At 37.4% G+C, this 13,587-nt stretch overlaps 1 protein-coding gene across 3 annotated transcripts in view; it reads right to left on the bottom strand.

Annotated features, from left to right (window-relative positions):
• Window positions 1-293: 293 nt before the first annotated feature.
• LOC107865382 (electron transfer flavoprotein subunit alpha, mitochondrial) overlaps window positions 294-13,587 on the bottom strand; it is a 30,804-nt gene continuing 17,510 nt past the window's right edge. The window contains exons 8-9 of one of the 3 annotated variants that reach the window (XR_007052917.1): window positions 616-771; window positions 294-502 (exon numbers count right to left, since the gene is read on the bottom strand). Coding sequence is in view for 2 of the 3 variants with exons in the window: in XM_047408021.1 (XP_047263977.1) it covers window positions 694-771 (78 nt within the window). In the remaining variant the exon portion in view is untranslated. The remainder of the gene's footprint in view (window positions 503-615; window positions 772-13,587) is intronic. The other 2 variants (XM_047408021.1, XM_047408020.1) reach the window with 2 other exon arrangements.

Genomic DNA, 13,587 nt, shown 5'->3' with positions numbered 1-13,587 from the left:
CGAAGTGATAAATGGTACGTATAGTATATCCTCAGTCATGCTTTGGGTATACATATGCCCTTACCGTTAGTGTGAGGGATATATACGTACTATTTTATTAACGGTAGGAGCATATATATACCCAAAGTATATACATATCAAGAATATATTTATCCCATTTCCAATACATGAAAAAAAAAAAAAAAAGGCTAATCTTTAAAGATATTTCTTATGGAGGTCAAAAAGCCTAAGTCACCAACTATTGAGATCATCCCATGTAATTTCCTGATTTAGGAGTGTTTTAATGACTACTCTTGAAATAAAAAAGTATGCACATTTATTTGTTAAATTATATATCTTCAACATTTCAATTGAACGTCGAATAAAAATGATAACCTGTTTATTTGTTAGAATTTAATAAGGTTAGCAAAGTAATCTATTTAAAGTAGACCCAACATCCTCAAGAAAGTAACACGTAGAGCACCCAAATTATAGATTAAGTCTGCCCTTCACAAAACGGAACCTGAAATCACAAGAACATAGAAGATTAGGCTGAGATTAAAGCTGGAAATTGAAATAATGAATGATATTAATATATATATTATTCGTCGATAACAAATGTCATCCACCACATACATCTTCATCTTATTGAATGAAAATGGACCTTCCTGTATTTACTAAGTTTCAAAAGGTATGTACACTGACGTATATTTTCTACTTCTTCTCAGGAAGTTTCTCCAACAACTCTGGAATGACATCGAAAAGATCACCCACGAGTCCATAATCAGCAACCTGCAGTTCAAAGAAAGCAACGTTTTCAACATGGATTCTATATAAGCATTAAGTACTACTTTTACACAGAGACTATGCAGGGCCAATTTAAATAAATTGTCAAAAGCATTACGCTATTAAGCGTCATGTATATTCTTGTGAGGTATGGTTGTGGTATTACAAGTAGTTTTACAAGCAATAGCCAATTAATTACTTCTGAAGTACATTCTCCACACTTCAAACATCACCCTGGCGTTCCCAAAATAACATAAGTAAATAAGTTATCTTCCTCTTTTTGTATGAGGTACGTGATTCCCATGCCTTTCGGAAGACTTGGTATAATTTTGTTTAGGGGAAGAGGTCTAACTCTAACATCAAAAGCTAGCTTATGAGGGAATTGTCCAAGTCCATATCAAGAGATCATCTTCCATTCCAAAGTTTTTGCACGGATTGTCCTGGTGTTAGTTTTTTCCCTTATCTCAGGTGCTTAGTTTTTGTCTTTACAGCTTATTTAATGATTTGTGGATCAAAAATACCCTTTTACCCGTTCAGACCTGCTTCGCTGGCATAAGCATAGAATTTTTAAGCTTCTGAAACTGAACTTTTGCTTTGCTTGGCCCAAGTTCCGCAGGAATCAAATTCTGCAGCATAACTTACGTAAGATTTCCAGAATTTGCTGTAGTGTTCAGAAACTGGAGTAATACTTTTGGGGGCATAGGTTCTTTATCCTTTTTAGAGATAAAAAGAATTGGTAGCTAATGTGAGATGGTAGAATATATGTGTCAGTCTGCATGTTGTGTATTTTTTTAACATTGGAATACATTATGCCATCCCGACATAAGTTTATTACATTTATAGAGGTTTAAAGTAAAATTCTTTAAAGACTAAAATGGTAGGTTAGTATCATGGAGGCAGTTACAGACTATCAACCATTAGCACATACTCAATTTCAAGAAGTTATCATGCTCTGCTAGGCTCACTCACCAGGCTGAAGGAAGCTAATTTAATCTGAAGTTCAGTTATGCTTCCAAGACAAAAGGTTTGTAGTGGGGTTGGCATGTCAAGACAGGCTGCTCACCAAGGAAAGAATAGCAAGACTGCGCATACAGGTTGAGGATAAAAATTATTGTCTATGGGATGAGAATGTGGCATAAACATAGAAGCACTTGTTTGCCGAGTGTAAATGGATTTCCGGAATCAGAGGTTTATTAAATAGCTGGGTCATGATACAGTGTAAGGGAGTACATGACACGATTAAATGGATAAAAAGAACGTGGAAGCAATTTCCGAAGGAGATCATAGCAGATGCATGGAAAGCAATGATCTATAATACATGGCAAGCAAGAAACTGGAAGCTTTTCCAACAAACTGTAAATATAAAATTTATCACTGTGCAGATATGAAAGGAGATGAGAGAGAATAGAGATGTTGAATAGTTTAAGGATGGCTATAAGATGTCAGGTTTTGATACATAGAATTTGTAATTAGTTCTTTTCGGTTGATTTTGAGATCTAACTGTTTGAGGCTCATTCCTAGATGGTGGCCAAGAACTCTGGAGGCCCTTTAGATGTAACATTTCACATGTTATCACCTAAAAAGAAAACTCAGAAGATCAGCATAATACTAAAAGTTCAAAGAAGGGAATGAAGACCAACAAAGAAGAATATTTTTAAAGAGAACTTCTTTGAAATTGTCAATAACTTACCTATCCCATCAAAACTAGTCATTTATATCAAAACATCCTTCGATTTTGCCAATGATCTCAAATCAAAATTGAAAAGAGGTCTTTTTAAACTCTTCTCAACACTGAACAAATTAGAATCAAGATACATAATCCCAACTTTCCCAAGTAAAGATTTTGGTATTATATTACAGGGGAACAAATATATCTAGTTGAAGCAGTGATTGATTTGCCAAAAGAAAAAACTAGTTTATTCCATAAAAAATCACCTAGGCATCCAATATTTGGAAAATATACCTTGTATGGCAATAGAATTTTTTAAACCAATTATAGAAAGTTTTTGAATAAAAACTACTAATTAACATTCCACAAAATTCACGCCCATATCTTCATCAAAACCACGATTCTCTCCCATAATTGACGATTCTAAACCGCGATTTTTTCCAAAAAATAACGTAGTAGTTTCCTTCTGAGATTCTCACCCGCAATTTTCTACAACTAAATAGCTACAATAATGCAGAAATTTGGAATTTAGCAATGTAAACTGTCAGTTATTGCAGATTTGTGAAGTTAACAGTGATTGTTTACAGAATATAAAGTATCAATTGAAGAAGGTTTTTGTGATTTTGTATATAACATAATAAGATTTCACTGACCTTTATACAAATTTAAACGATTACGGAAAACAACTGCAAAAAAGGGAGAGTTTTTCTGAATTTTGATTGCAATTTTTCTACCTTGCTGTCTTGAACGATCAGTATTTATACAAATTTGTACAGTTATGGAAAACAAATACAAATATAGAGAGTTTTTCTGAATTTTCGTTGCAGTTTTGTAATGTTTATACAATTTTGAAAAAAAATGATAAAAACTGAGTTTTTTTTCTGAATTTTTTATTACAGTTTGTTATTTTTCGCCGTTGCTGTTTTGATCGATTTCAACAAATTCATACGATTATGGATATCAAAAACAGAAATTCTTTCTGAATCCTGATCGCACATTTGTGATGTTTCTTCGCTGCTGTTTTGATCTATTTCAACAAATGCGTATAATTATAGATATCAAAACAGAAAGTTCTTCTGAATTCTGATTGCAGATTTGTGATGTTTCTTCGTTGTAAACGTTCAGCAAAATCGTTCAAAACAACAACAAAGAAAAATCACAAAATTGTAATTGAAATTCAGAAAACTCCGGGTGTCTGTCATCTGTTTTCTATAACGAACAAAAATTGTATAAACATTCCGAAAAATTGTTCAAAATAGCAACAAAGAGAAATCACAAAACTGCATTAAAAAATTCAGAAAAACACTATTTTTGTCATTTGTTTTCCATAACTGTACGAATTTTTGTAAACGTTCAGCGAAATTCTTCAACCCAACAATGTAGAAAAATCACAAGACTGCAATCAAATTTAGAAAAGCTCTCTAGCGTTTACATTTGTTTTCCATAATTTTTTGAATTTGTATATATTAACGAAATCATATATTATCTATACAAATCACAAATCTGCAATCAAAAATCACAAAACCTTCTTCGATTGATACTTACCTCTTTAGATTTTGTAAACTATCATAAACTTCACAAATCTGCAATAACTAACAATTTACATCGCTAAATTCTAGAAATTTGCAGTATTATAGCTGTTTAGTTGTAGAAAATCGCGAGTGAGAATCTCGTAAGAAAATTATTGTGATAATTTTTGGAGAAAATCGTGGTTGAGAATTGTCAATTGAGAGAATTGCACTTTTGATGAAGATATAGGAGAGAATGGCATGAATTTTGCGGACCATTAACTAGTGATTTTAATTCAAAAAACTTGTTATAGCTGATTAAAAAAATTCTACTGTCATAGATGGTGCTACCTCCGTTCCATTTTATATGGCACACTTTCCTTTTTATTCCGTCCCAAAAGAATCTCACCTTATTATAAACTAGAAAAAATTTAACTTTAAAATTTCTCTTTTACCCCTAATGAAATGATTTACAACCACACAAATATTCAGGAATCATTTTGGAGCACAAGTTTCAAAGTCTTACCTTTTTTTCTTAAACACCGTGTCAAGTCAAATGGTGCCACATAAAATGAGACGAGGGAAGTAAATATTTTCCAAATATAGGTTTTCTAGGTGGTTTTCCTAATTTTTAAGGTTTGAATGATTAATTAAGACATGATTATATATTTGATTCATTAAGAACTATTAGGACCTATTAAGATTGTTAGAATATGAGTAGGAATAGGAATAGTATATAGAACCCTACTAGGAAACGGATGGTAATATCAGTATCATAGTTGGAACAACATACCCAGTGTATTCACACAAAGTGAGGTCTGGGGAGAGTAAAGTGTACGCAGTCCATATCAATACCTCAAATAAAGTAGAGTTGTTTCTGATAAACCTCCAGCTTAGAACAAATAACGTATAATAAGCAAAAAAAATAAAAAACATAAAAACAAACAACAAACCACTAGATAATAAAAGAAACAAAACACCCACGAGTCTATCTATCCGAAAATTTCAAACATCACCAAAACATCGCGAACAAGAAACTACAAGACACATGCATAACACTATGACTACAAGTACATCTACAAACAAAGCACTCCTCCCTAATAATAAGGACACACTCCTACATACTAACCTTCTATCCTAATCTGTATCATCCACACTTTCCTATCAAGGGTCATGTCCTCCATACACTGTAACTACTCCATGTCATGCCTGATGATCTTGGGTGTATTTATACACTTAAGTACCATGTTTTACCCATATTGAGCTAAGTTTTAAGAGCAAAGTGTCTTAATTCGGTATGTTTTTATCTTACTCTTGATGTAATTGAGCTAACCTAAGCGATTAGTACTACTTCAGGAGAAAATGAAGCATATGGAGACATAGGAAGACCATGGAATGCAAAGGATAAGCGCGCTAAGCTTCGCATTGCGACCCCCAAGGTACGCACTAGGCTTCGCGCCGTGACCTCTGGGGTGCGCGCTAAGCTATGCAGCGCAATCCCCTAGTCTGAGGCAATATGTTCTTTTAAATTAAGTCCAGGGGCTTGGAGGTGATTTCACAAAGAAATTATAAACACTTTAAGTCCGGTTTTGGACGTTTGTTACGCATCATTTGGAGCAGAGAAGTGAGGTTAAGCTTATTCTATTAGGGTTCATCTTTGTTATCTCTAACCACCTTGGATTTTAGTATGACTACTTTGATTTCTTGAATGTTATTTCTAATCATGAGTGGCTGAAGCTTCATAATTAGGGTTATGGGAACCTTGGTGTAATCTACATTCTTCATTATGGGTTTTTTAGTTTATATTGAAATTTCTTTTGTATCTTATTCCCTTCATTTTAATGAATTCTCATGGTTGCAAACTTGGGAGTGTGCCTTGAAATATAACTTGCTTGAACAAAGGAGGAGTTGTTAGGGAAAGAGAATAGAGACAAGAAATTAGAGTTCTTAACCTCTAATTTACAAACTAATGCCTTGACTGGATTAATTTCTTGGAGAATACGTAGCATTATCTTGTATCACTTTAAGCATGAGAAAATTAAAGTTAATCTATCCTTGAAGGTTGACAAACACTTGAATGGGACTTTTATTTGCATTTCTCTATAATTGCAAACATAAGTATGAACTCATACAACCCATAGTTAAGAGAATTGAGATACCAAGATGAACATAACCCTGGTTCACTATTTCTCTGTTGTTAACACGTCACAAGAAGTTATTCGTTTTACTAAACTGTGATTGCTCACTTAACAGCCCTTTATTCTGTGAAACTAATGATTTGTCCATTAATTTACATATAACTTTATTAGCACCTTATCCCCTGTGGGATTCGACCCAACCTTTGTTGGGTCATTTATTTGACAAAGACCGCTTATGCTTCTCTAGAAGATGTCGTAGTTTGGGCTTATCACATTTTGGTGTCATTGCCGGGGAATACGATTATCAATTAAGTTTATGTATATTATTGACTCTTAGTACAGTTTCCTAATTTTACTTTTGTTTGTTGTTTTTGTATTTCCAGGCTATTAATTGTGTATGTCACATACTCGACGGTAAGCTGAGGCTCTAGTACTGTAAGATCTTGAACTTCAAAGGACTTTGAGAAGGAATATGGAAGCACAACATAAGGCAGGAAGGCTGGTCGCACTAGCCGCCGCCCAAGTGAACCAACAGAACGTTGACGCACTCGGTCATGTGCGAAATGTGGATGATGATAATATGGGAGATGATGAGTTGGTTGACCCAATGAACAGGAAAAGGGCTAACAATGATGCACCAGTCAACCGTAATCAGCAAGCACGAGGCAAAGGACGCCAACAACCTGCGGTGGGATTTGCCCTGGATGATGATGATACTGATTTGGATGAAGCTGGTGTTACTGGAGCAATTAAGGTGCCCCCTTGGCTCTGGGGTTGAAGTTTAACATCACTAGCATAATGATTAAACTACTCAACTTGAAGGGTTTGTTTAGTGGACTACCTGGTGATGATCTGAATATGCATTTGGTGAATTTTATTAACATTTGCAAGTCGTTTGACTATCCTGGAGTTGGACAAAATGCGATTCGTATGAGGTTGTTTTCGTTGTCTCTGTCTGGGGAGGCAACTCTGTGGATGACTGAGCTGGCACCCGATTCTATAACAAACTGGAGGCAACTAAAAGGAGCTTTCCTAGAAAATTTATTTTCGCCTTCCAGGATGTTACGGTTGAGGGGTGAGATCAACAACTTTAGGCAACTGCCTAATGAGGCTCTTCATGAAACGTGGATGGGATTCAAGAAGACTCGATACCCGAATCATAAGCTAACTGATGAGCATTTGATGGAGACATTTTGCAGGGCTTTGAATTCAAATACAAACCCAACGGTGGACAGCACAGCCGGAGGAGCCTTTTATGGATTGCACTTTTACTAAGGCTACAGAGATGTTGGATAGGCTCACAAAGACAAGTAGAGCTTGGCATACCACTAAGGTAGCAAGCAACACTTATTCAGTTGGGATGTCCGAAGAGAAGAGGAACGTGACCAGCATATGGCTCATATAAGAACACAGATGGACTTACTCACTAAGCATTTGTTGCCAGGTAATGCGAAAAAGATCAAAGCAGTTGGGTCTCATAGTTGGGCAGTTGAATCTGATTCTGAGAGGGAGGCTAACTACTTGAATAACCAGGGGGTCTCCGAGTCGATGGCCAAGGAAACCAAGGTCGGAAGTATCAAAGGGATATATTACGACAAAGTAAGTTATAGAGACCGTGATCAAGGAAACTGGAAGAATAAAAGTGACCGAAGCGAATCGTATGTGCCACCTGGGAGTCGTGACAATATGACCAATGATTCTGGGAAGATGTCTATGAAAGCCATAATGGCTAAGTTGCTTAAAGGGGTAGAGTCTACTAATACAGGTGTTGATACAGGTGTTAAGGAGATGCAAGGTGATCTATTAACCATGGGCCAATTGGTTGTTTTCCATTCCACCTCTATTGAGCATTTGAAGCAGCAAATGAACCATCGGCCGCTTAGTCAAAGAAAAAGCGGAACATTAACGAGTGATACTGTGCAGAATCCAAGGAATAATGGTACGTGTATGGCTATTACCACTAGGAGCGGCAGAATTTTACCGGACCTGCGTCCGATAGTGCATCCACAGGTTGATATTGTGCTGGATGATGAGTTGATGGACACCACACCAGCTGAGTCTGAGAATCTGGGAGAGTTGGGAGAAAAAAGTTCAAATGTAGAGCAACTGTCCAAGGTGAGAAGCGATAATGACTCGGGGCATGAAAAGAGGAAGGAGGTGGAAGCACCTTTAACAAAAATTCTGAGGCCACCACCTCCATTCCCACATAGGTAAAGAAGAAGGCAGACGAGGGCAAGTTCAGTAAGTTCATGGCTATGTTAAAGCAGATGTCAGTGAATATACCTTTGGTTGAGGCTTTAGAGCAAATGTCGGGGTATGCTAAATTTATGAAGGATCTTGTTACAAAGAAGAGAATAGTTAGTTATGAGCCCGTGGATAATATTCATCATTGCAATGCCATTGCTACTAGATCACTAGTGCAGAAGAAATCTGATCTTGAAGCATTCACCATACCATGTACGATTGGAGCATTTAGCTTTGCTAAAATGCTTTGTGATTTAAGGGTAAGTATCAACCTAATGCCATTAGCAATTTATCAGCACTTGGGTTTAGGAACTCCTAAACCGACATCTATGCGTTTATTAATGGCGGATCAATCAGTGAAGAGGCCGGTTGGTATTCTCTATGATGTACTAGTGAAAGTGGCAAATTTTATATTCCCTGCAGACTTTGTAATCCTCGATTGCGAAGTTGATTTTGAAGTGCCCATAATCTTGGATAGGCCGTTTATAGCAACCGGGAGAGTTACTTAATATGGAGCGGAATGAGCTGAAATTTAGGTTGACTAACGAAGAAGTTAATTTCAATGTCTAGTCTATGAAGCAACCGAAGGAGATGAATGTAGTTTCGATTATTGATGTTGATGAAGTTGATCTAGTGGTATCGGTTAAAGAGAGATTTGCTATTGAAACCTTGGCTGCAGTTTTAATGAACTTTGATAGCGATGGAATTAAAGAGTATGATGAGGCAGTCTGTGCTTTGACTGGAATGGGATCATATTCATATGCTCCTAAGAGGCTAGATTTGAACCTGAAAAATAGACAAACACCGCCTGCAAAGCCTTCTATTGAAGGACCACCAATATTAGAGTTGAAGGAGCTACCGGGTCATATTCGATATGTGTTCTTAGGAGAGAGCAATACTTTACCAGTGGTCATTGCAACTGATTTGTTAGAGCATCAGGTTGAAGCTCTTGTATCAGTATTGAAAAGATATAAGAGGGCTATAGGGTGGACAATTGCCGACATTATAGGCATTTCACTGGGCATATGTACCCATAAGATTCAATTAGAAAAAAAACTATCCCCACTACTGAGCATCAACGCAGTCTCAATCCGCTAATGCAAGAAGTGGTAAAGAAGGAAATAATAAAATAGCTAGATGCAGAAGTGGTTTACCCGATATTTGCCAGCAAATGGGTAAGCCTAGTCCAGTGTATCCCTAAGAAAGGAGATATGACTATAGTAGACAATGAGCACACTGAGTTTATTCCACTTAGGCCAGTTACAGGATAGAGAGTGTGCATGGACTGTTGAATTCCTGAACACTTACAGACCATTTTCCAACGCCTTTTATGGACCAAATGCTAGATTAATTAGCAAGAAGAGATTGGTATTGCTTCTTAGATGGATGCTCAGGTTACTATCAAATATTGATTGCTCCTGAAGATCAAGAAAAATCAACATTCACCTGTCCATATAGAACCTTTGCTTTTAAGAAAATGTCATTCAGGTTGTGCAATGTGTCGGTCGCGTTCCAAAGATGTATAATATCTATTTTCTCAGACATGGTAAAAGACACTTTGGAAGTATTTACGGATGGTTTTACACTAGTTGGTGATTCGTTTGATAATTGTTTGATGAACCTAAGCAACGTTTAACAGCATAGTGAAGAGTTCAATCTTGTTCTTAACAGGAAAAGGTGTCACTTCATGGTAAAGGAGGGCATTGGGGCATAAGATTTCAGCCAAAGGAATTAAAGTTGACCAAGCCAAGATTTAAGTCATTGAAAAACTACCTCCTCCTATCTCGGTAAAGGAGGTGCGTAGTTTCCTTGGCTATGCAGGTTTTTATCGGAGGTTCATCAAGGACTTTTCTAAGATTGCAAATTCTCTTTGCAAACTATTGAAAAAGGAGGCCAAGTTTATGTTCGATGACAAATGTCTAAAAGCCTTTCAATGCCTCAAAGAAAAATTAGTTGTTGCTGCCATAATTATTGCTCGAAATTAGTTGTGTGGTGCAAGCGAAGTTGCACTTGGTGCTGTTCTTGGACAAAAAAGAGAAAAACTCTTTCATCCCATTTACTACGCCAGCAAAGCATAAAATGGAGCATAGAAGAACTATACTGTTACGAAGCAAGAGCTCCTAGCTGTAGTTTGCTTTTGAAAAATTTAGGGCGTATTTATTAGGAACGAAGATTGTAGTTCATACAGACCATGCAGCATTGAGGTACTTGATGGCAAAGAGGGATGCCAAACTGAGGTTAATTAGATGGGTGTTGCTACTACAGGAATTTGACTTTGAAGTTAAAGATAGAAAAGGATGTGAAAATCAAGTAGCAGACCATCTACGGTTGGAGAATGAATAAAAGAAGTCAGAAGTGTTTGAAATTGATGACTCTTTTCTTAACGAACAAGTCCTTGCAGCTACTCTCGATCTAGTGCCATGGTATGCAGACTTTGCCAACTAATTGGTCAGCGACATCATCCCAGATAACCTTAGGTTTCTTAGGTTTCACCAAAGGAAGAAGTTCTTATATGTAAAAAGGTATTTCTGGAATGAACCTTATTTGTTCAGACGTTGCGTTGATGACATTATTAGATATGTACCGGAGGTGAAAATGTTGAATATTTTGCATGCTTGTCATTCTTCCCCAGTAGGAGGACATCATGCAAGTGACCGAACAGCCAGAAAAATTTTGCAGGGTACTACTGGCCCACTATTCATAAAAACGCCTATGAGTTTGTCATGGCCTATGATCAGTGTCAGCGACAGGGGTCAATTTCTAAACATCACGAGATGCCGATGACTAAGATGCTAGAAGTTGAATTGTTTGATGTGTGGGGCATAGATTTCATCCTTTGTGAGTTCTTACGGTCACAAGTACATCCGGATAACTGTGGACTATGTGTCCAAATGGGTAGAAATTGTGGCTCTAGCAGACAATGAACGCAACAGTGTGGTTGCATTTCTGAGAAAGAACATTTTCTCTTGCTTGTATCCCCCACACAAGAATAAGTGATGGAGGTTCTCATTTTTGTAACAAGATGTTCCGAGTTGCTTTAGCGAAGTATGGGGTGAAGCAACGCAAGGTAGCCACACCTTACCACCCACAAACTAGTGGCCAAGTGGAAGTGTCTAACAAGGAAATCAAGACCATACAAACAGTTAATGCAAATAGAACTGATTAGTCGAGAAAACTTGATGATGCTCTTTGGGCGTATCGAACTGCCTTCAAGACACCCATCAGTATGTCTCCTTACCGGCTAGTCTTTGATAAAGTTTGTCACTTAGAACACAAGGCATTATGGGCTCTCAAAAAGTTGAATTTGAGCTGGAAGGAAGCAACCAATATGAGATTAGACCAACTAAATGAGATGGATGAGATTCGACACCGAGCTTATTAGAGGGTTGATGTTTATGAAGAAAGGATGAATCAGAACCATGATCAGAGAATTGAAAGAAGAGACTTCCAAGTGGGTGATTGAGTGTTACTGTTCAACTCGAGGTTTAAGATCTTTCCAGCAAAGTTAAAATCGAAGTGGTCGAGCTCGTTCAAAGCGACTCAAGTTTTTCCATCCAAAGTGGTTGAGCAGGAAAACAAAAAAGGAAATTTGTTCAACGTCAATAGGCAAAGAATCAAACAATACATTGGCCCAATGGATGAGGTAAAAGTTTTGTTAAAGGTGTATCTTGACGAAGTCTGAGTAGTCAAGATAGTCGAGTCATGCCGTTACGTTAAATCAGGCGATGCATGGGAGGCAACCGATGATTGTAGTGTAATAAAAAAAGAAGAAAAACAAAGTAAAAAGGAAGAAAAACAAAAATACAAAAATAAGTGTCGAGCCACGACTGAAACTACGGAGCTTTGTAGGAGGCAACTCACCCTTCTAGTTATTTTTGTTTGTTTTTGTTTGTTTTGTAGGTGTTTGAAGTGATATAGAGTTAAGTAAAATTAAGCTTTGGAGGTGAATAAAGTCAAGTGTAGTATATTTTTTTAGCAGAAATGAACTTTGAAGGTAATTTTTTTTCTTTTGCGAAAATTCTCTCCCGCCCCAAGACCTGTGTCGCGACCCCGTTCATCCGTGTCGCGATACTCAACGCGAGCAAGCTACTGGTCGGCCTTCGAGCTACAATGCACGATGCGACCCTCCCTTTTAATCCCAACCTCGCGCGTCACGAAGACTACCTCTCCGCAAGCCCATTGCGCCGCGATCACCAACCATCACGTTGATCACGCGTCGCACACCCCATAGCAATCAACTATCTGTCACAAACCCCCACCCCGCCCGCCATTAACCCCGCGCCGCGACCTACTAAAAGCCCAAATTTTCCCAATTAAAAAACTGGGTCACCCGACTGATTTCACCATATAAATACATTCAAAACCCTAATATTCATTTTTCACCCTACCTCTTCTACAAATTGCGCCGCCCACCCCTTTTACTCCTCCCAAATTCACGATGCAACCTCCATCTACATAAATTTCTCTCCTTTTCTACTAGTTCTTCACTCTTAAGGTATGTTTCCTTTTATTATTTTCTTGTTTTTAACACTTTGTTGCAAGTGTTTTACGTATTTCTTTGGAATTATGGGTGAATGCACACTATTGATACACAAAGTGGTTTCTTGATAATTTTGTGAGGATGAAATCAATGATTGTGGTTAGTGAAGCTTATGGGTGTGATTAAAGTGTCATTATTTTGCATTATTTGGTCTTGTTACCATTTTTCTGGGTTCAATGTCATCATGAAACATTGTTTTGCTTAAATTGCTCTATTCAATGGTGTGTGTTGTTCTTATAAGTTTGCTTGAAGTGTTATGGCATGCCTTCCGTTGAGAATAAATGGAATTAATGGTTCGACCCCATGTTAGTTTTGAAAAGATGGTTTTGATTATGGAGTAATGGTGAAAAGTTTAAAGGTCACCTATCATATTCTAATGTTGTTGTGAGCTATATTGGTGCACCTTCCCAACTTGTGCATCAGTGAAGTCTGAGTATCCGATGGTGTCACTTAAGTTCGTTATGCTAACAAATTAAGTGTGGGGTGGTCATTTGACCAACCTCCTCTTAATTGTAGTTAGCCATGTTGTGTATTGCTAATGCTTGGTGTTGGTGCTTGTTGCAGGAAATATGGCACCAAAAGTTAGCAAAGGTCAGGTAGTGGCATCTTTCTCCCACCAAGGACAAAAGCATTCATGAACGGGGCAATCATCCAATGCTAATCTCGCTGCCCCGTCGGCTTCTCAAATTGCTCGTTGTAGATTTGGTGTCAAATGGGTAGAAA

This window comes from Capsicum annuum, chromosome 3 (genome assembly GCF_002878395.1).
Source record: "Capsicum annuum cultivar UCD-10X-F1 chromosome 3, UCD10Xv1.1, whole genome shotgun sequence".
Taxonomy (NCBI): Eukaryota; Viridiplantae; Streptophyta; class Magnoliopsida; order Solanales; family Solanaceae; genus Capsicum; species Capsicum annuum.
Note: the sequence above shows the minus strand (reverse complement) of the source record. Positions and strands in the feature narration are given on the sequence as shown.